This window comes from Phyllopteryx taeniolatus, chromosome 6 (assembly GCF_024500385.1).
Source record: "Phyllopteryx taeniolatus isolate TA_2022b chromosome 6, UOR_Ptae_1.2, whole genome shotgun sequence".
Lineage (NCBI taxonomy): Eukaryota > Metazoa > Chordata > Actinopteri > Syngnathiformes > Syngnathidae > Phyllopteryx > Phyllopteryx taeniolatus.
Window position 1 is genome coordinate 10,494,999 of NC_084507.1, and position 23,257 is coordinate 10,518,255.

Genomic DNA, 23,257 nt, shown 5'->3' on the forward strand with positions numbered 1-23,257 from the left:
CATACATAAAACAAAATAAGAATTGTCATGCTCTATACCATATAAAACTGAGTGGGAAACCCATACAGGCAATGTGAGAACCCAACAGACCCAAATGAGATCAAGATGGTAAAAATGGATAAACACATTTAAAAATACAAATGAAATAATAATAATTATTATTTTAAAAAAAAAGATAAAAACAGGGGAGAATACGACATTGCATTAAAGCCTGTTTTCAAAAGTGAATTTTAAGAAATGAGCCACATCGGAACAACCAGAAGGCCCGATTTGAGGCTACTTCATACAGGATTAAATGTTCAGTTATATAGCTCTGAGCCAGATCCTGACAAGTGTTTAAAGTAATCAGAAAAACTCTTAGTCAATTCACAACAAACTGGAAGCCAATGAAGTGATACTAAAATTGGGATGGTTTGAGCGTCTGGCTCACAGTTCTGAGGACTGGGGTTCAATCCCTGGCCCCGTCTGTGTGGAGTTTGCATGTTCTCCCCGTGCCTGCATGGGTTTTCTCCGGGCACTCCGGTTTCCTCCCACATCCCAAAAACATGCGTGGTAGGTTGATTGAAGACTCTAAATTGCCCGGTGTGAATGTGAGTGCGAACGGTTGTTGTTTGTATGTGCCCTGCGATTGGCTGACAACCAGTTCAGGGTGTAACCCGCCTCCTGCCCGATGAAAGCTGGGATAGGCTCCAGCACACCCGCGACCCTAGTGAGGAGAAGCGGCTCAGAAAATGGATGGATGTCTACTTAATCAATGAGAAGCCTCGCTGTTGAATTCTGAACCAGCTTGAGGTGAGAAAATGTGTTTTTTCCTTTGTGAGTTGCAATGATATAACCTGAAGAAAATTAGAACATTAACCAAATTTTCAATCAAGTAGTCCTACTTCTTCCCACATCCCAAAAAACACGCGTTAGGTTCATTTAAGTTTTTATTTGGGTGTTGGTCTATGTGCCCTGCAATTTGCAATCCAGGGTTTACTTTCCTCTGACACAAAGTCAGCTGAGATAGGCTCCAGTTCACCCGTGACCCTAATGGGGATAAGGGCAATAGAAAATGGATGGCTGAATAGTGATGTTTTATTATACAGTTTTGTGTTGTCTTTGTGATTTATAAAGGTGGTAATTTAAAATACCAGTACTGTAGTTTTCATGATGCATCATGAAAATTGACTTTTTAATTGCTCGTATACAAACAGTGAAGTGCCTGCCCACCCAACAAGAGTGAAATTAAACAACCGAGTAAATCCGTCACCTGCCAGTTTCTGCAAATGTGCCTGCATCAAGCTTTTCTGCACTGTGTGTAACAGTGGGGAAAATCTACATAATAATGGCTACGCACACTGTTTTTTCGCCCATGTTTAGCTGAATTAGCCAGTGGTGGCTTCGCACATGCACCAGTCATTTGCAGTCCTGACATGGAGGGTTGAATATCTCCTCTGGATGGAGTCACAGTGTCTCCGGAAGTCTCCAATAACGGAATGAGAAATTGCAAGATTTTTTTGCTGATCGCTTTTTGATTTAATAATTGTTTGGACGGGTCACAAAAGTCTCTAAATGTAGCAATCATGCTGTCAAAACAGCATATTGACTGACCACACTTGTGAGGTGGATGGCTTATCTTGGCAAAGGAGAAGGGCTCACTAAAACAGATTTATGAACAAAATTATTTGAGAGAAATTGGGTTTTTGTGTACAACGAGCAAGTCTTAGCTCTCCTGCTCGTGAGCTCAGTTCAATGTACTTAGTATTATGTGATTTTTAAGGTTGGAAGCACCTGCCTGTTTTTAATCATACTTGAAACTGCTCAGAGCCTCTAAAAAGCCAATTTGCACATCATCCATGGAATATATATGATGTGCTGTGATGTATTGTGAGCGAACTGTTATTTCTAGTTATACTGTCTTGGCGGCAATCTCTCTTGGCAACATTTAGGATTGAATAGTGAGACAAATGGATTTACGCTCAAGCTTAATCAATTGTATTTTGAAATAGTCACGTGACCATAGATAAAGATGACTTGATTGATGCTTTACTCAGCAGCGCAGAAAGCTAATGGATCAGTAACACACACACGTTTGCACTACCCAAACACGCTTCTTTTACAGCTCTTTCAGCTGCTGAACAGAAGTTTAAAAAAACACATCCTTGTTTATGTACAGGTAAGAAAGCATCAGACGCGTGAGTTCCGCTCCTCTTCCTCGTTCTCCAGCAGGTAGGCCGGCTGGTAGCGCTTCACCCCCCTGCTGTCGACCACCTGCAGAGCCGCATTTCGACACGTATTGTCCATGCTGCCCAGTGACGTGTACCTACGCCGCAGTGAAGAAAGATCACGCCATAAAGATGTGAATTAAAGGAGGCAGAGGATACACAGAATGACTGGGTGAGTGAGCGCTTACCCTTTATCGTAGAGAATGCAGTAGGGAACATATAGTGTCCTCAGGAAGGACCAAATGTCGTGGTAAGTCCAGTCCTTTGTTGGAATCAGTCACAATTAAATGGGGCTGAACTGATGAATCATTCAGTCCATGAAATCAATCATTCAAGAAGACCTTCACAAAGATTTTTTTCGAATTCAACACACAGTTAATTGTAAAAGGAGGGCCAATTTCAGCCAAAGAAAGGACATTTGATATGACATGACAAATTTCTCATGAGACCTACATATTACATCAAAGTTGACCAGTTGCCAGAAGAAATAGATTTAGTTCACATCAGGAGCAAACCTGGTTTAATATTACAGCCTCTGATCTTTCATACACAGAGCAAATATTTTACACACATATCCAGTATTTTGAAAATAGTTTTTTATGTTTAAGATTTTCCTTTTAAATTGGTTAAGATTTTTTTTTAATTTGTGTGGATTCTCACCAAAATGTAATTGGTATAGGAATGAAGGATTCCCACCCATTATAAACAATAAAATATATCCAGGTTAATGCGTGGTATCCCTTGCCCCCCAGATAATTAAAACACATTATATATATATATATATATATATATATATATATATATATATATAAATATCGGCTGAAATAAGTATTTAACATGTCACCATTTTTCTCACTAAATATATTTACCTCCAAAGGTGCTATTGACCTGAAATTTTCACCAGACGTTGGGCACAACCCAAGTAATCCATACATACAAAGGAAGTAGAACAAATACGATCAGAAATTAAGTTGTGTGTAATAATGTGAAATGACACAGGGAAAAGTATTAAACACGCCAGTTGGTATTTATTTAATACTTTGTACAAAAGTCTTTGTTTGCAATGACAGGTTCAAGACGCCTCCTGTATGGAGAAACTAGTCGCATGCATTGCTCTGGTGTGATTTTGGCCCATTCCACCACATAAGCAGTCATCAAATCTTGAAGGTTCCATGGGGTTCTTTTATAGACCTTGAGTTTCAGTTCTTTCCATAGATATTCAATTGGATCCAAGTCAGGTGATTGGCTGGGCCATTCTAGCAGCTTTATTTTTTTTCTTTGATACCAATGCAGAGTTTTCTTGGCAGTATGTTTTTTTATCATTATCCTGCTGAAATGTCCACCCAAGTTTCATTTTCATCATCCTCGTAGATGGCAGCAGATTTTTGTCAAGAATGTCTCGGTACATTTGCCCATTCATCCTTCCCAATAATGTGAAGTTTACCAGTACCATTTGCTGAAAAGCAGCCCTACACCATCATGTTCCCACCTCAGAACTTCACTGTTGGTATAGTGTTTTTAGGGTGATTTGCAGTGCCATTTCTCCTCCAAACGTGGTGTGCATTATGGCATCCAAACAGTTGAATTTTGCTCTCGTCAGACCAGAATATATTCTGTAACCAATGCCATCGTTATGACAAGAGTGTGCAAAATCCTCTTGGACCCTCCACATCCTGGTCACCAGCTCTTCCAGCTCATTCCCTCTGGTAGGCGCTACCAATCAATGCAAACTAGAACTAGCAGACATTTCAACAGCTTCTTCCCTCTTGCTATAAACTTCTTAAACAGCTAACCTACAATTCCATTGCAACATGCTGGCAATTTTTTTTGTCTTGAGTTTGTTGTCACATTTCTGTCGGGCCCATTATACATTACTCGTGCACTCACTGTAGTAGTCTCGCCACGCTGCACTATTTGCATATCTGTTGTTGACCAATACTGGCCACTCATGCCAGAGTAGCATCTGCACCACTTGCACACTGACTGAGGAGTATCTGCAACATTTGCACAATCAACATTGTCCCACATTATTGCGCTACTAGTCACTTTAAAACTGCATACACTCCCTGAAGTATCGCCACCCTTTGCACAATGGTCATTGCACCGGACTATTGCTATATTAGTCATTCAAACTACTCTAAGTGCTAGAGGACACACACAATTGTCAAAAAATAATAATAATAATAATTGTACCGGCATTACCAGATAACTAGCAACCCCTTATTGCTCAGTGACTGTTTTTCTCAATATCTTTATGTCTCAAAAGTGTTCTCTGTCAATTGACTGTCTGTTGTCATACTCGAGCGGCTCCAAGTACCGGAGACAAATTCCTTGTACGTTTTTTGGACATCCATCCATCCATCCATTTTCTGAGCCACTTATACTTGGCAAAATAAAGATGATTCTGAGATGTGTAATGACTCACACCTTGGCAATGAGAACTTTTTGTAGGTCATCAATTAGGACTGAACCAGCTGATATTCATTTGCACTGACAAGGGCGTGGATTGCTGTTTAATTATTGATAGATTTTAGGTGTTGGCTTTCCATGCCTTTTTGCCTTTCCTTTATGTGTTTAACACTTTTTCCCTGTGTCATTTCACATTTTTACACAGAATTTAATTTCTGAGTTTATTTGTTCGACTTTCTTTGTATGCATGGATTACTTGGGTTGTTCCAACATTTGGTGAATTTTTTGGGTCAATAGCACCTTTAGAAGTATATTTAGTGAGAAAAATGGTGACGTGTTAAATACTTATTTCAGCCGCTGTATATAATACACACATATATACATATTAATGGAATAACTACAATTAAAAATAAATAAACTGTTGTTTAATAAATAGAAGAAAAAAATAACAGTTAAATAGAAAAACTGAAAATGTTATTCAGTTGGTAACCTTGGAAAATAATTTTCCTTTGAGTCCTTAAAGATACATTTCAAATAGCATTTTATTGCTCATCATTGGAGCTCTTTTCATATAAAATCAGACTTCTTTAAATGTATCATATGGATAGTGATTTTTCAATTCACAATCACTGGCTTAAAGCAAGACAGCTCCTAAAAACGTTTAAAGATTCACTTGCTAACTTACTCATATTACTTACCGTAATTTCTCGTGTATAATGCAAATCCCCCCCCCCCCCAAAAAAAAGTCAATAGTACGGTGTATAGGGGAAAATGAAAGACTTTCACATTTTATAAATGTATGTCGCCATCCAGAGGTTATGAAAAAGCTTCACACTTTCATTACATTATGCCACCACCACCTAGAGGTTATGAAAAAGGTGTAGTCTCCACTTTCATTCCAATATGATACGGGTAAGTATGATTGCATATACAGTGGGTACGGAAAGTATTCAGACCCCCTTAAAATTTTCAGTCTTTGTTATATTGCAGTCATTTGCTAAATAATTTAAGTTCATTTTTTCCTCATTAATGTGCACGCAGCACCCCATATTGACAGAAAAAAGCTGAATTGTTGAAATTTTTGCAGATTTATTTAGAAAAACTGAAATATCACAGCCGTAAGTATTCAGACCCTTTGCTGTGACACTCATATATTTAAGTCGGGTGCTGTCCATTTCTTCTGATCATCCCTGAGATGGTTCTACACCTTCATTGGAGTCAAGATGTGTTTGATTATACTGATTGGATTTGATTAGGAAAGCCACACACCTGTCTATATAAGACCTTACAGCACATGTCAGAGCAATTGAAAATCATGAGGTCAAAGGAACTGCCTGAAGAGCTCAGAGCCAGAATTGTGGCAAGGCACATATCTGGCCAAGGTTACGAACAATTTCTGCTGCACTTAAGGTTCCTAAGAGCACAGTGGCCTCCATAATCCTGAAATGGGAGAGGTTTGGGATGACCAGAACCCTTCCTAGAGCTGGCCGTCCAGACAAACTGAATTGTTGAAATTTTTGCAGATTTATTTAGAAAAACTGAAATATCACAGCCATAAGTATTCAGACCCTTTGCTGTGACACTCATATATTTAACTCGGGTGCTGTCCATTTCTTCTGATCATCCTTGAGATGGTTCTACACCTTCCTTGGAGTCCAGCTGTGTTTGATTATACTGATTGGACTTGATTAGAGCAATGAGAATCATGAGGTCAAAGGAACTGCCTGAAGAGCTCAGAGACAGAACTGTGGCAAGGCACAGATCTGGCCAAGGTTAGAAAAAAATTTCTGCTGCACTTAAGGTTCCTAAGAGCAAAGTGGCCTCCATAATCCTTAAATGGAAGACATTTGGGATGACCAGAATCCTTCCTAGTTTGCTTCCATGGAGTTTGCTAAAAAACACCTGAAGGACTCCAAGATGGTGAGAAATAAGATTCTCTGGTCTGATGAGACCAAGATAAAACTTGTTGGCCTTAATTCTAAGCGGTATGTGTGGAGAAAACCAGGCACTGCTCATCACCTGTCCAATACAGTCCCAACAGTGAAGCATGGAGGTGCAGCATCATGCTGTGGGGGTGTTTTACAGCTACAGGGACAGGACGACTGGTTGCAATCGAAGGAAAGATGAATGCAGTCAAGTACAGGGATATCCTGGACGAAAACTTTTTCCAAAGTGCTCAGGACCTCAGACTGGGCCGAAGGCTCACCTTCCAACAAGACAATGACCCAAAGCATACAGCTAAAATAACAAAGGAGTGGCTTCAGAACAACTCATTGACTGTTCTTGAATGGCCCAGCCAGAGCCCTGACTTAAATCCAATTGAGCATCTCTGGAGAGACCTGAAAATGGCTGCCCACCAACGTTCACCATCTAACCTGACAGAACTGGAGAGGATCTGCAAGGAGGAATTGCAGAGGATCCCCAAATCCAGGTGTGAAAAACTTGTTGCATCATTCCCAAAGACTCATGGCTGTATTAGCTCCAAAGGGTGATTCTACAGAATACTGAGCAAAGGGTCTGAATACTTTTGACTGTGTGATATTTCAGGTTTTCTTTTTTTTTTAATTAACCTACAAAAATGTCAACAATTATTTTTTTTTTCTGTTAATATGGGGTGCTGTGTGTACATTAATGAGGGGAAAAAATGAACTTAAATGATTTTAGCAAATGGCTGCAATATAAGAGTGAAAAATTAAGGGGGTCTGAATACTTTCCGTACCCACTGTATATATACAGTTGTGCTCATAAGTTTACATACCCTGGCAGAATTTGTGAATTTATTTATTTTTTTATATAAATACGACTGATGACTGAACAACAACCATCATTAATTTCTTGATGGTTATGTTTTGTTTAATGATAATGCTTTTCTGAAATGCTTGACAGTTTAATTTGAATCCCATTAAAATAAAATTAAATGTCATTCGCCTGGCCCTTCATGTTTTCTTTAAAGAAGTGTACCCAACTAAGAAATTATGCCTGGATAATCAAACATATGAGCACAACTGTGTGTTTTCATATTTACTAAATAAAAGTAGGCCTGTAAATTTCAAAATAAGAGCAAGTAAATAAAAAGAAAGTATTACGTGTTCAAATAAAGTGCTTAACTTCAGAATAATTCTTCGAAAAACTAACAAGAAACAGGTAATACTTCATGTTTTGATCATATGGGTAGCAGAAAAATCATCTATTGGAAAAATGCGTTGTACATGGGTAGAAGGGTTTTCCAGAATTTTGAGGTCAACTTTGGGGATACATATTATAGATTGGTGCGTATTATACATGAAAAAATTACAGTACTTTGTTGAATTACCAAAAACAGAAGAGTATACATATATATGATACCAAACAATTATATTGTTATTGGCCCATAAAAATTATTGATCATTATTTGTTTTTATCTGAACCAAACAAAAAAAATAAAACATTTGGAGATACAAGCATTTCATTGAACAATAAAATGCTATTCACGTGTATTTGTGTCGGGTGCGTTACTGACCAGTAAAGGGTTGACTCTCATGTAGGGCGGCCAGTCGGGGTCAGTGGGACACATGGGGGTGAGTGTGTGAGAGTAAGGGTCGCTCCTCCTGGTGCCCATCAGGACGGCCTTCAGTTCGGGCCTCCGCTCCTGCACCTCGTTCAGCGCCTGCCGAATATTGCCCTCCACCGAGAACAGATCCAAGTCATATCTGAGGGAGGAGCGTTGCCAGATAGTGAGACTTTTTAGAGGGGATTGGAAAAGCTGCGTCGGGTTTGTTTCTCGACGGTAACGCTTGTCCTCATTCGGGTCACGGGAAAGCTGGAGCATATCCCAGCTGACTTTGGGCGAGAGGCGGGGTACGCCCTCGACTGTTTGGTCACTAGTTACTCTCAGGGAACATTTAGACTAACAACCATTCACACTCACATTCACATCCATGGTCAATTTAGGTAAGTGCTCCCAATTAATCTAACAGGTATGTTTTTGAAATGTGGGAGGAAGCCGGAGTATCCGGAGCCGAGATTCAAACCTTGAATCTCTAAATTGTGAGGCAGACATGGTAACCACTCGGCAACAATGCTACCCTTAAAGCGAAAATGTTCAGTAAAAATATATATAAATACGTGATTTTGTTCGTAATGCATGACGTCATGCCATGCGAGCCATCAGTGCAGCTCACTAGACCTCATTTTAGCTTTTTGTGAGAATTTCTCCAAACTTTGGATGGCAGTAAGAGAAGAATACCAGCATGATTTCCACCAGAAGTTAGCGTGAAATAAGTGGACTAATTTTAAGAAAAAAGGATGGCAAGTACATTTGTCCAGTGTGTTTCAGTGTCATGCTATTTGGAGATGATGGCCATAGTAATAAAGGTTTGCAGTCTGGAACAAATGATTCCAAAAATAATTGATCTCAGTGGGAAATGTTTTGAATAGAGCAGCATCACAGAATGAATTCTGGTCGACCTCACCACTGTATTCAGTTTGAATGCATTGTATGTTTGCACATTAGAGTAGATTGATGACTTCACCTTTTTATAGTATCCTGGAGGAACCGCTCCATTTCTGAAAATGGAGAGACAATGCGGATGTAAAGAGCTTTCACCTTGTCTTTACTGTCCGGGTAGCGCCTGAGAGCAGGGATGGGGAAATATAAAGAATAAATAACAGCAATAATAGACACAGATTCCGAGTCACTATCTCCCCGAATGTTTCCAGTGTCATGTTTTCCTTTTGGAATCCTAATTTCATTTTATGTCTCAGATCATTTGTCGTCTACAGCAGTTCAGTGTTCATCCCTCCTTTTTACCTCTTCATTGCCGCGTAGTAGAGATGGAGCAGCGCCGTGCAGTCCTTGCCGCCGTTAAATCCGACACAGACTTGCTCCGTGGAATACTGATCCAGCGCCGCCTCAACTGTTTTCAGCGCAGATGCAACTTTTTCGCCCATCGGTGTGCCTGCAGGAAAGGATACCCACCGTGAGAGATTATTCAAGAACGAATCAATATTCCTGCTATTCGCCCTTCAAATTTAACAAGGGTTTTCATCTGCTTTGTTAGCTTCTTAATCCTTTATGTGGGACACTAAAAGGTCAGACAAGCTCTCACCCTGGCATGTTTTCGGCCAAAAATCTGAGAAAGAAATCATTTGTTTAATAATTTGGAATGCAGTGTACAGGGTGCCCTCAAAAATTTGTAGTATAATGCCAAAGCCAATTTTCACTCAGATGATCTAAAATGTTAACAAGATGTGTAAAAACAAACAAAATTATTACTGTATTAATGTATAACTTTTTCTTTTTTTTCTTGCTGAAGACAGAAAATCATAGTACACTAGCTGCCAACTTGTTCGTCGATGCAGGTAAAACTGGGGAAAAACTAATTAAGTGTCTTTGTGAAATTGAAGTGTGAAGGAATTTTCTAACTTTTACCATACCTATGTATAATGCGCACTATTGAGTTTTGAAGTTTTTTTTGGGGGGGGGGGGGATGTGCATTATACACAAGAAATTACGGTGAAATTCTTTTGACAGTTATACCTGTAACACAAAAAACAACTAGGGTCAAAACACTGATCTATAAAGGGGTATAGGACGTTGAGATTGACTATTAAAAGCAGAAAAAAATTGACAGATGTAAATCCAAAAATAATATAAGCATCATTACTACCACTACTTCATTTGTAGTAATGTTAATTGAGCATTGCTTAACATTTAACTCCGTTAGCTTTTCTATTTTAAGAGTTAATCGTAATAACTATTTTTAATATAATTTTATTGAAAATGGATTTCCTCCGGTTTTGGAGCACCTCCTGTAGGTCACGGCGCCCTTAACATTTGCCTATATGGCCTAATGAGCAAGCCGGCTCTCGACCTTTGGTACTGGACCGCACAGAGAGATTGAACAAGATATATTTTATTGATCGTAAGAGTATGAAAGATATTTTATTTGGAAAATCAAGTGCATGTGCCTCTGTACAAATGTCAAACCGCTCGACAGAGCTTCTTCTGAAAGGAAAAAAGTCAAAAGATGAGACCCAAGAAGAATACCCTACAGTTCCCAAGGGAAAAAAGCAGCATTTAAGAGACAATGTCAGCAGTCTTACTTAACATACGGCTTTCTTGCTAGTGGTCTCACCACCCCTGCTCTGCCGAATACATGGGAACAGGCTTGCAAATTACTCAATGAAGCCTTCAAAACTGCCCCCTCCGAAAAAAAGCACTGAATGCCTTGCTCCCATTTCCAACATTATATCTTTGTGACGTGAGATTTTCTGCAATGACGCCGACCAAAACAAAATTATGGTTGTTCCTTGACTTGCGAGTTTAATTTGTTCCGTGACCAAAATTGTAATTCAATTTACTCATATATCAAATACATTTTCCCTATTGAAATAATTGAAAATGCCATTAATCAATTCCAGCCTCCCCAAAACACTTTTTTTTTTACATTTACAAAATTAGCACATTGTTTAAAATCATAATCAAACATAAGAAAAAAAGAAACTGGTTTTATAAAGTTTAATTACTGATTACTGAGACGATCTGTGGCGCAAAAAAGTTTTGGGACCGCTATGTTTCTCTTACCGGTGTTGGCTAACGTGTACACCTCAGCGGTGGCGATGGACACTGGGTCCTTCACGAAAGGTACCACGCTTCCCTTAGGCAGCTCCTCGACCAGCTGCGCCCGAGCTTTGTCCACCTCCTCCTGACTGTCCGAGTCCAGGACCAGCCTGACTTGGTGGTAGTTGCTCAGCCAATCAGGGTAGGAGCCGAGGGCCACCTTGCGGCCCCAGGAGGTGTGGAGTTTGGTGAGCACGGGGGCAATTTCGGCTTCATCCGCAGCCACAAAAACCTAAAAATAATTGAGTTTTGTTTAGTTCATCAGAATTTATAGAACAAATATTATTATATAAGATAGATATGATCACTCTTCTAACCTCACGAGTGTGAAAAGTGGTTCCTGAACTTGCAAAGAGATGTTCCAAGCCACTGAAGGCCCTCTCCATTAGAGATGGTATTCCCGGGAAGATGTACACATTACGCACACTCACCTGTAAACGACAAATCAAAACAATGGCTTTAGCTGTACTTAAAAAAGGCATAACACCCAACTACAATGATTCAATACTGTCGATATACATCAAACACAAGATTATTGAGGAGAAAAAAATAATTTTTGCAGCTTGTGATGTTCGCTGAAGTAAAAAACAAGCCTGAAATAATTATTAGTTAGTTTTACAGTGTATCTGCCTGAAATTCTTGTCAACAAGCATATGAAGCAGTCGTTAAGATAATTGTATTCTCACTGTGGAAGATCAGGTCTTACCCCAACTTCGTTCATGTAACACATTCATAGAATGTTGCCCAAGACACAACTTTATATCCTGTCCTCAAGCATATGCACAACTCAAAGTCATAATTGATTTTTCCCCCCCTTGGTGGTACTTGAAATGGTTAAGAGGCCTGTGGTAGCAATTGTAAAGGGGAACATTTGAGACTTATAAGTAATGTTACAAAGTGTAATGTCGCCAACTGTAATTTGCAAAGTTCTCGCTCTCCAGGTCAGGAAGCCCTGATATCCAATCAAGGCGGGAAAAAAACACTGAATTCTAAGGCTTGATGTATTCGGTAGTGTCCACCTCAGATGAACATGTGACATACGTGTCATTTTTAAAAGCATTAGTCAATAGAGGGATACAAAATCATTTCCAATACCACAGAACACAGTGAAGACAGCCCTTGTTCAAGTGGAGAAAATATTGCACACTATGACACTGTGACATTACAGAGAACTATTTGTCCCTCTGAAATTGTTGAAAACAGAAGAAATCAGGTCAGGGAGGCTGTGAACAGCAACATTAAAGAAGCTGCAAGAAATTCTGAAAGTGCTAGCCGTGTCCTACATGTGACAACAATCTCCTGTATTCTTCATATGTCTGCAATAGTACATTTTAGGGCTGCATGATATTGGGGGAAAAAATGACATTGTGCTTTTTTTTTTTTTTTTTTTTCAACCTGCGATATACAGTTGAGCAAAAAAGTATTTAGTCAGCCACCAAATGTGAAAGTTCTCCCACTTAAAAAGATGAGAGAGGCCTGTAATTTTCATCACAGGTATACCTCACATATGAGAGATAAAATGAGGGGAACAAAAATAAAACATTCCAGAAAATCACTCTCTGATTTTTAAAGAATTTATTAGCAAATTATGGTGGAAAATAAGTATTTGATCACCTACAAACAAGCAAGATTTCTGGCTCTCACAGACCTGTAACTTCTTTAAGAGGCTCCTTTGTCCTCCACTTGTTACCTGTATTAATAGCGCCTGTTTGAACTCGTTATCAATATAAAAGACACCTGTCCATAACCTCAAACAGTCACATTCCAAACTCCACTATGTACAAGACCAAAGAGACCTGGACCAGGCTGGGAAGACTGAATCTGCAATAGGTCAGCAGCTTGGTGTGAAGAAATCAACTGTGGGAGCAATTATTAGAAAATGGAAGACATACAAGACCACTGATAATCTCCCTCGATCTGGCGCAAGATCTCACCCCGTGGGGTCAGAATGATCACAAGAACGGTGAGCAAAAATTCCAGAACCACACAGGGGACCTAGTGAATGACCTGCAGAGAGCTGGCACCAAAGTAACAAAGGCTACCATCAGTAACACACTACGCCACCAAGGACTAAAATCCTGCAGTCCCAAACGTCTCCCCCTGCTTAAAACAGTACATGTCCAGGCCCGTCTGAAGTTTGCTAGAGAGCATTTGGATGATCCAGAAGCGGATTGGGAGAATGTCATATGGTCAGATGAAACCAAAATAGAACTTTTTGGTAAAAACTCAACTTGTCGTGTTTGGAGGAGAAATTATGCTGAGTTGCATCCAAAGAACACCATATCTACTGTGAAGCATGGGGGTGGAAACATCATGGTTTGGGGCTGTTTTTCTGCAAAGGGACCAGGATGACTGATCCGTGTAAAGCAAAGAGTGAATGGGGGGGAATGTATCTTGAGATTTTGAGTGAAAACCTCAGCAAGGGAATTGAAGGTGGAACGTGGCTGGGTCTTTCAGCATGACAATGATCCCAAACACAACGGGCAATGAAGGAGTGGCTTCGTAAGAAGCATTTCAATGTCCTGGAGTGGCCTAGCCAGTCTCCAGATCAAAAATCTTTGGAGGGAGTTGAGAGTCTGTGTTGCCCAGCGACAGGCCCAAAACATCACTGTTCTTGAGGAGATCTGCATGGAGGAATGGGACAAAACACCAGCAACAGTGTGTGAAAACCTTGCGAAGACTTAAAGAAAACGTTTGACCGCTGTCATTGCCAAAAAAGGGTATATAACAAAGTATTGAGATGAACTTTTGCTATTGACCAAATACTTATTTTCCACCATAAGATGCTAATAAATTCCTTAAAAATCAGACAATGTAATTTTCTGTATTTTTTTTCCTCATTTTGTCTCTCATAGGCAAGATATATCTATGATGTCTCTCATCTTTTTGAGTGTGAGAACTTGCACAATAGGTGGCTGACTACATACTTTTTTGCCCCACTGTTTTATTGCGATGTGAAATAATACAGGATCAGTGTTGGGAAAGTTCATTTTCTATGCGAAGTAGTTCAAAGTTCAGTTCATTGTTCCAAAAATGAACTAGTTAATTTCATAATTCAAAATTCCACCAGTCCAAAAACAAACTAGTTCATAGTTGTTGTTGTTTTTTCTCAATATGTTGCTGATGAGCTATTACCCTCAAAATACTGGCATTTCATTTACCCATTGTTGCCACCCATTCAGTCCACACTAGTAACCAGCTGCAGCTTTCACCTTACAATCTAAAAAACATGAGGAAAAAATGTGTTGCTTGAATAATGTTTTTTAAAATGGAGGACTTAAAACCAAAACAGGACTGTTGTCCTTAATGTCAAAACAAAAACATGGAACACAGTATGACAGGAACGATGGTGGAAGGACATTAATAACTTTGGATTCCTCGCAGCTCTGGCTGACTATGTTAAGAAAATAATTTAATAATTTATCTACTCTTACAAAATACATTCCATATTATCACAGTGTGATCATTCGTTTTAACTAAAGCATTCTGATACAAATAATTTTCCTAGTAATCAATTTTTACAATTACATTCATTGCCATTTACGCAGTGTCCCTGAACACACCTCGAACACTCATGCAGCTGCAACGTCACTGTTTACAGTAGTTTCATTCTGAAAAGCGAAATAGGAAATGCGTCACATACAGTTTTTCTATTAGCATGTCCAAAATAGGTAATATTACAGTTGATTCCCTGTATATTCCAGAACACAAACATTGCAGTGTCTGCTGTGATGTGGGTATTGTGCACACGTATATCGCGATGAAGATGCCCTAACAAAATATCATGCAGTCCTAGTACATTTGTATGTTTACAGACTATGGGCCTGATTTACTAAGATCACAAAAATCGGGTGCTAAATATGTGTTCACGGCAACAGATTGCGCACACTGTTGAGGAGCGTGTTGCGCGTCATCTACTAAGATTGCGGCGCAATTGGCAAGAGGTGAAAAAGTGGTAGATACTGACCTATAAATGAGGGTTTTGCGCTTTAGGTAGCTCTGGTGATTTTTAATTTGCTCCCGGCATTTCAAAAATGTTTACACGAGCGAAAAAGGTCCGTTCTCCCCGTCACCGCTCATTTTGCCTACACTTCTTCCTTGTCACAACATTACGTTAGTCATCGTTACACACAGCAGTGCCAGTTTACATCTGCCTAAGACACCGTATTTAAAGATGCACCGCAATTCGTCTAAGGTTTTATAAATTGCCTTGAATGTGCTAAATTAATCAACATGGATCTACTCCCAGTATTTTGCATGTTCAGGTTGTTAGTAGATCAGCTTCCACAACTTCAGTAAATCAGGCCCTATGTGAGCAAACAAGAGCACCCAAAGTGAACCTACGCAAGCAGAGGAAAGTATGCAAAAACACACATCCGGCGCTCACCCACCAGTGGATAGCGGAGAGGTTTTCCTGTCTGAGAGTCTGTTCCGAAGTTGAGTTTGGCTGACCGGGGCACCATGGCCAACTTCATGGCCGGGCTGTTTTTGTCCACCACCCCGAAGAACTCCTCCACCAGCCGTGAGAGCTCAGGGTGGGGATAGACCTCTTCCTGGAAGGCCATAGCGACGCTCTCGAAGGTGACGTCGTCATGTGTGGGCCCGATGCCCCCTGAGGTGATGAGGTGAGTGTGCTGTGAAGAAAGGAGGGCCACTTCTTTGGCAATGACGTCCTGGACATCTGGAATGACTGTTATACGCTGCACTGATACGCCAAGCTTCCTTAACGCTCGTGTAAGAAAGACGCTGTTGGTGTCCACAGTGTGGCCCTGAGAGACACAAAATGAAAGGTGGCTGTCACATACAAAGACTTAAATGATGAATTCAGGGTCTTGCTGGATGAAATTCAAACATATTCTGAGGGGCAGACACAACATTGGACAACTATCAAAGACTTTTCACATGTTACAATCATGTCATGTAAAAGAATAAATGAGGAATTATTTACAATCAAAGCACAGCTGCCACATTCACACATTGCTGCCACATTTTATTAATCCTGATCAAACAGAGTATCATCCATTTTCAATAAGGCCATGGGTGAGCTGGATCCTATCCCAGCTGACTTTGGGGTGTGGGGGGGTATTTCCTGAACTGGTCGCCAGCTAATTGGGCACATATATTCTCACGTTCATACCTGCGGACAATGTAGACTCTTTGATGAACTAACTTGCATGTCTTTGGAATGTAGGAGGAAGCCGGAGTACCCAGAGAAAACCCATGCAAGGAAGGCGAGAACATGCAAACTCGACACTGGAAGGCCAGAGCCAAAACCAGAACCTCAGAACTGTGGGGCAGATGTAATAACCACTATTACTGCTGACTCTATGCTGCCCATAGAGTATCATGTTATCATATTTTGACTCTCCAAATAGCTAAATAAGATAACTGAAATATTAGAAACAGTTCGCCAAACTGCTGCATCATAAAATCGACTGTGTCCAGTCATGTGATACATGTGTAGAAATAAGTTAATCACTGTTAAACCTAAAATGTAAAACCAATAAATCTGGATGATAATTCCTGTCTCAGATGCCCTTCACATATGGCATTTGTAAAATTCTTAATTGTCACACACGTGTAAAAAGAAGTTGACCATTGTAAAACGTAAACGACAAAACTAAAATTTGTACTTATGTCAGAACTTGCCGTTGTCACTAACCTACACTAGCGCATTAGTAAATTATAATTACAGTAAATATTTATATGAGAATCACTTCTAGGCCATAATTATAATACAAATGACAAACAGTAAACACGGTTGTAAAAGCAAAACACACACACACACATTAATCCTATTATCAAAGGATAAAACCAACATATCAATATGCTGATGTGTCACATGCAATCATGAACGGTGGTGGTCCTTCTTTAGGAAAATGAATCATTTAAAGGTACCTTTCCATCAGAATCCAAACTTTCTACTGTTTCATGCATAAAACACAGGTAAAAATGAATCTGTGACCAGGTTTAAATTTGGGATCTATGAGGTTTGTCGACTGAATGCAATTGCTTTTGAACACCAAACCGCTTACAAAACGGTTTGAAATTGCCATTATTGTTACGTAGGTTTGACAATTAATATTTAAGTACCTGCCCACTTCGTGCTTGCTACACGCACACTCCTCTGAGGAAAAATGGCTGAGTGACAATGCAGCTGCATCATGTGCAAAGCTTAAACTTTGCATCACCTGCCAACCTCAGAGGAGTCAAGATATAAATGGTTTCAATTTATTTTGGGAGAAATTCCGGAGCATTTCGAAACCAGAATTGTTCTGTGTTTGGGCCCATTTGGTGGATGATGACTTTTGTAAATAAAGCTTTCACATACTGCTGGAAGTGTATTTCTGTGTTTGAAAGCGAGCCAGCAGCTGTGCAGCCGCAGTGTCTCCGAACCATTCAAATACAGTACAGGGTCCGACATTAACGGTGGCCTGGGGCCACTGTGACGCTGTGTCAGGCCACCACCTATGTATAGACACTGGCCCGCTTGGGCCAGTACAAACTTCAAAGTCACAGAAAATTTTTGCCTGCCGAAAATGGCCCAAAAATGCATTTTCAGTGTCAGTCTGAAATTCCTTTATCGCTGAAACATCCTGTCCAAGACAGGACCTGACGCAAGGAGAACCCGTGACAAGCACCACCTGACTGGATAAACAGGCATGCATTAGTCTAAGGTCTATAGCTAAAGCCAAAAATAAAATAAAAACAAATTAAAACACAGCGCGTCCTCATTGCCCAACCTTGCTACTTTCCGCTGTTCGGGTACTAAGGGGAATGCTTGTTGCATGCTAATTTGTGCCAGCTCGGCATCATATTTAGCCGCGTTAGCTGTAACACCCCATATTGAATGATCCAAATGGGAGGTCATTATAAACGCTTGGCTGCTGCAAGCCACTAGAGTCAGACACCATGATATCTCCAAGGACCAATCAGAGCAAGGCTGTTTTCCATATTTAAATTAGGGAAGATGAGCGATCCATTCAGATCAAAGCAAGTTTACATGTCACATATTAATGAGAGATCCAGCCGTCTCAACTGCCAGGTGAAAAAGATGAACTAGAATAGCTTGAGAAGGACCTTCAGGGCATTTCCAACCCAAATTAAATTGTAAACAAGATAAAAGGCCATCAAAGATGACTGAAAAAAAAAAATAATAATAATAAGTTGAAATTTGAGGTCGGGGACCTTTACGGTCGTCAATGGAGGTTAGTCAATTTGCTGACATTTCACATACTGTTGAAGTTTTTGTCAAATTCCAAATAGTACGACCTCAGTTCCGCTGTGTTAGCAACCAGCCTCACCTTGAGTATCTCATCCCCGATGATGAGGATGGCCGCGGTGGGAGCCTCCCCATTGGCCATGGCAGTGGACATAGCTGGTTTACCCAGCTGAGCAGCCAGTCTCCTCACACGCACTTCTGCTCGACTCAGTTTAAAAAAATTCAGGCTACAAGGCAGGAGTATGTTAGTGACACCAATAAATTTTTCAAGCATTTTATCCAGTACACATGCATTGCTTAATGAAATTTAATACAAGAGCTGTATCCCCCCCCCAAAGAAATCTGCCTTAAAAAAGTTCTATTGTGTATATTATTGTGGTACCCGTTCCTAATATTTTGAAAGAGGTGGACCACCAAGGCCTTTTCTGCAGGCCTGAACATTACCTGGAGAACTTATCTAAATTTTCAACCTAAACTCTAATATTTGTTCACACAAAATAATGCACAATTAATTACATTTTAATCGTGATCGCAATTTTGGCTGCCACGATTAAATGAGCCTGATCGTCTGCGATGTTTTACATTTAAAGTGTGGGCACTGCTGCATATGAAACGGGCTTCATTTGCAGCAGTGCCAACTTCAAAATAAAAGCCAAAAATGGCATTGATGTCCAATGTAGTAATATATAAAGCTTTTATTTTAAAGTTGGACCTCTCAGCACATGAGAGTGGTGGCGTGTCACGGTAAGACACTATGTACAATCGCTGTAGCGGCTGCCTTGACTTCATCTTTTCGGCTGGCCTGACCGCAATGAAAAACCCCCGGGAGTCAATAGAGAGGGAACTCCCAACTTTCGAGTTCTTTGCAGTTTGGCGGCTGTGGCTCAGTAGGTAGAGCAGGTCGTCCAGTGACCGAAGGGTAACTGATTCGAATCCCGGCGACGACTGTCCACATGTCTAAGTGTCCTTGGGCAAGACACTGAACCGTAATTTGCTCCCAGTGGGCCTTGCAGCACCTTGTATGGCAGCAGTCGCCCATTGGCGTATGAATGGGTGTGTGAGTGGGTGAATGTGAGGCGTTTGTAAAGCGCTTTGGGCACTGTGACGGTGTAAATAAAGCGCTATATAAGTGCAGTCCATTTACCATTTGTGACCGTGCACGACTGACCAATGGTCAAAGCAGAACAACGCAGATGTACTGTCCTTGACAATTCATTATATTGACAATGGGGATTTTCAAATGAAAAATCGGTGCTTGCAGCCTAATGGTATTGCCTTCTATGCATTACTGTATTTGCTTCCATTAAATTGCAATTCGTGATTGCACTTTGTAATAGCACATTTATTCAGTTAGCCCTTGCTAAAGTATAATTTTTGGGGGGTATGTTTATTTTTTTAATTATTATATATCATTTATTCTTATGTAAAGATTTGAACTGAAAACTGTTACATATTGTTTGTTAAAATGTAGTGCAATAAAAATAAAGCTTTATCCCTAAAATGAGGAATGATCGTGATTAATAATCATGATTACAATATTGATCAAAATAATCGTGATTATTTTGTCCATAATTGTGCAGCCCCAATTTCTTCCATGAAATTGCATTCATTTATTCCCAACAACCAATTTTCTGAATTTTGTAGTGTTTCTCTTGGCTGCACTACTTCCAGTACATGTCGATGTTTGATTTTTTTGTGTTTCATTTCAGCCTCTATGTGCTACCATGTCAATCTAAGGGCCTTCTGAATCAGTAGTGCTGGCCAATGTAACTTCAGCAATACTAACAATCGTACTGTTTCTTTAAAAAAAATCTGATTTCAAAGTCGCCTCCGAGGGACAATAATGTCAGCATTTTCTGTCCTCTGATTGGTTGGTCAGAGAAAACCAAGTTTAACTAGCAAAACATCCATCCATCCATCCATCCATTTTCCTCCGCTTATCCGAGGTCGTGTCGCGGGGGCAGCAGCCTCAGCAGGGAAGCACAGACTTCCCTCTCCCCAGCCACTTCCTCCAGCTCTTCAGAGGGTATCCTGAGGCGTTCCCAGGCCAGCTGAGAAACATAGTATCTCCAGCGTGTCCTGGGTCGTCTCCGGGGTCTCCGGAACCCCTCACGCGCCCGGAACCCCTCACCAGGGAGGTGTCCGGGAGGCATCCTAATCAGATGTCTGAGCCAGCTCATCTGGCTCCTCTCAATGCGGAGGAGCAGCGGCTCTACTCTGAGCTCCTCCCGGATGACCGAGCTTCTCACCCTATCTCTCAGGGAGAGCCCAGACACCCTGCGGAGGAAACTCATTTCGGCCCCTTGTATCCGGGATCTTGTTCTTTTGACCCACAGCTCGTGACCATAGGTGAGGGTAGGAACATAGATCGACCGGTAAATCAAGAGCTTCGCCTTTGGGCTTAACTCCTTCTTCACTACAACGGACCGATACAAAGTCTGCATCACTGCAGACGCTGCACCGATCCGCCTGTCGATCTCCCGTTCCATTCTTCCCTCACTCGTGAACAAGACCCCAAGATATTTGAACTCTTCCACTTGGGGCAGGATCTCATCCCCAACCTGGAGAGGGCACTCCAGCCTTTTCCGACTGAGGACCATTGTCTCAGATTTGGAGGTGCTGATTCTCATCCCAGCCGCTTCACACTCGGCTGCGAACCGCTCCAGTGAGAGTTGGAGATCACGGCTTGATGAAGCCAACAGAACCACATCATCTGCAAAAAGCAGAGATGCAATACTGAGGCTACCAAACCGGACCCACTCTACGCCTCGGCTGCGCCTAGAAATTCTGTCCATAAAAGTTATGAGCAGAATTGGTGACAAAGGGCAGCCTTGGCGGAGTCCAACCCTCACCCAAAAACGAGACTTGCAAAACATATGTTTTATAATCTGCATCTCTGGGGGTTATGATGTATTTTATTGTTTTTAATTTTATGTTTCTGTCATGCTATTGCATAAATATCAACCCCAAACTGCTACAGATGATGTAAATGGCACAGTTGTGTGCTGTTATATTGTGTTTTTGTATAGTATTAATGGTTTCTATAATTGTAACATGATAGTGGTGGTAATAAGAGGTGGATTATGTCGGGTAAATCACCACTGAAAGGCCAGGTACCAAATGAACAGCCGCCGACTGTATTATGGAACCTTATTTAGCTTCAAAAGAATGATTCACAATGGCCTCTTCTGTGACACGAAAATAGGGCCAAGATATAAAGACATGTTTATATCTAATATTATAACATTTTAGAGACACTTCATTATGATGCTCTGTAGCGAGCATCACTCAAAACCGAGTTGTTTTGTATGCAGCTCGTCTTCTGGATCTCATTTGATTAGTGCTGTAGTACCTAATGCGGTGGCCAGTGAGTGTATGTACTGCATGGAATTTGAATCTTACATCAACATGAATCCATCGGGAGTATCAGCTCAGCTCTCCTTGTGTTTCCTCACAGCTCCGACCAGGAAGAACCTCGGAAGAGACACAGGAGGGGAATATTACAATAATTTTGTGGCAGACAAATTGTGACATCTTCGCCTTGAGTTCCTACATTAGGAATTTTTTACACTATTTAGTACTTTAGTGGAAGAATAATACTGTAGTTAAAACATATTACGTTCAAAATGAGTGGTACGATGGGAATGCATTCATGCATCACCCTAGCAACGCTCTACATTAAATTATACATGGGCACTGCATGATGGAGAGCCGTTTCAGTTCCATTTTTCTTACATGAAAGACAGTGTCACTCAAAACATTTTGATTGACACTTTCAGATGACTTTATAGAAGAACATGAACTCAATTGGGACCAGATGCCTTCTCGTGGTATAATCTGTCTCCTTGCTCCTAGTTACATGACCCAGACGTAGCACTCAGTTAGCAGTATGCGCACTAGCCGCCAAAACGCCGTACTATTTTCTTCAAAGCAGGCTTTATCCTCTCCATTCTCACACGAGTGATTAAAAATACACTGTAAAGTGTGTTCATATTTACCAAATACACTCACTAAAGCTAAGAAAACTTACTGTTGTCCGCTGTGTTCCTCCTCCAGACAGCGGCGGTCACGTGTCATTCAAATGACGTAATATTTTCCGTCCAATCATCAACACGAAATTGCATTTTTTTTTGTAGAGAAGCCAATCAAATTAATGAAGGCGGGTCTTACCGTGAAGATGCGGAAGTAAACAGAACGAGGGTCGTGTCATCCGTTTGTGTGAGGACTGTAGAAGGACTTCTAAACATTACATAAGCCGAGTGACAATTTCACTTTTGACTAATTAAAATGTCGTTAGACCAAATCCATTCACAAGGCAAACCGGTGTCTGAAAGTGACTTCTTCTGCGTAAATGCAGCATTATACCTAAAAGTAATTTCGGCGCGCCTCCTCTGGTCGGAGGAGCTACAACACACGTTTTACTATTGGAACCACAACTGTTCATTATATTTCCCTGGCCTGTGGGTGGCGCAATATTGTATGTCTCAAAGCGAAGTACTACTGCAATGGTCAGCCATCCATTTTCTGTACTGCTTATCCTCACGAGGGTCGCGGGCGTGCTGGAGCCAGAGGCGGGGCCGACAGTTGAACCCCAGTCCTCAGAACTGTGGGGCAGTGAGTACATACACTCACTGGCCACCGCATTAGGTACTACAGCACTAATCAAATGAGATCCAGAAGACGAGCTGCATACTAAACAACTCGGTTTTGAGTGATGCTCGCTACAGAGCATCATAATGAAGTGTCTCTAAAATGTTATAATATTAGATATAAACATGTCTTTATATCTTGGCCCTATGAAATGTTTGTCAAAACTCC

The 23,257-nt window shown here is 40.7% G+C and overlaps 1 protein-coding gene across 4 annotated transcripts; it reads right to left on the reverse strand.

The window, feature by feature from the left end:
- Positions 1-916: 916 nt before the first annotated feature.
- flad1 (flavin adenine dinucleotide synthetase 1) lies at positions 917-22,753 on the reverse strand. 4 transcript variants are annotated; one of them, XM_061777016.1, is made up of 11 exons: positions 22,610-22,753; positions 21,842-21,913; positions 18,522-18,666; positions 15,609-15,986; positions 11,535-11,648; positions 11,182-11,449; positions 9,406-9,553; positions 9,128-9,226; positions 8,116-8,305; positions 2,396-2,469; positions 917-2,305 (listed from the first exon to the last, which is right to left on the reverse strand). In XM_061777016.1, the coding sequence occupies exons 2-11, from the start codon at positions 21,847-21,849 to the stop codon at positions 2,170-2,172; spliced, it is 1,560 nt and encodes a 519-aa protein (XP_061633000.1). In that variant the 5' UTR covers positions 21,850-21,913; positions 22,610-22,753; the 3' UTR covers positions 917-2,169. The 4 variants fall into 4 exon arrangements, with proteins under 4 accessions (XP_061633000.1, XP_061632999.1, XP_061633001.1 ...); XM_061777015.1 differs by lacking the exon at positions 22,610-22,753 and adding an exon at positions 22,470-22,558; XM_061777017.1 differs by lacking the exons at positions 21,842-21,913; positions 22,610-22,753 and adding an exon at positions 16,355-16,504 and having other exon boundaries at positions 18,522-18,657.
- Between the last annotated feature and the right edge of the window lie 504 nt (positions 22,754-23,257).

Bases quoted from the DNA above. Each gene is read 5' to 3' on its own strand.
- flad1 (XM_061777016.1), bottom strand. The intron at 11,450-11,534 runs GTTAGAAGAGTG...AATTATTTTTAG, and splicing joins CCACTTTTCACACTCGTGAG to GTTTTTGTGGCTGCGGATGA. The intron at 2,306-2,395 runs GTAAGCGCTCAC...ACTGCGGCGTAG, and splicing joins TGCATTCTCTACGATAAAGG to GTACACGTCACTGGGCAGCA.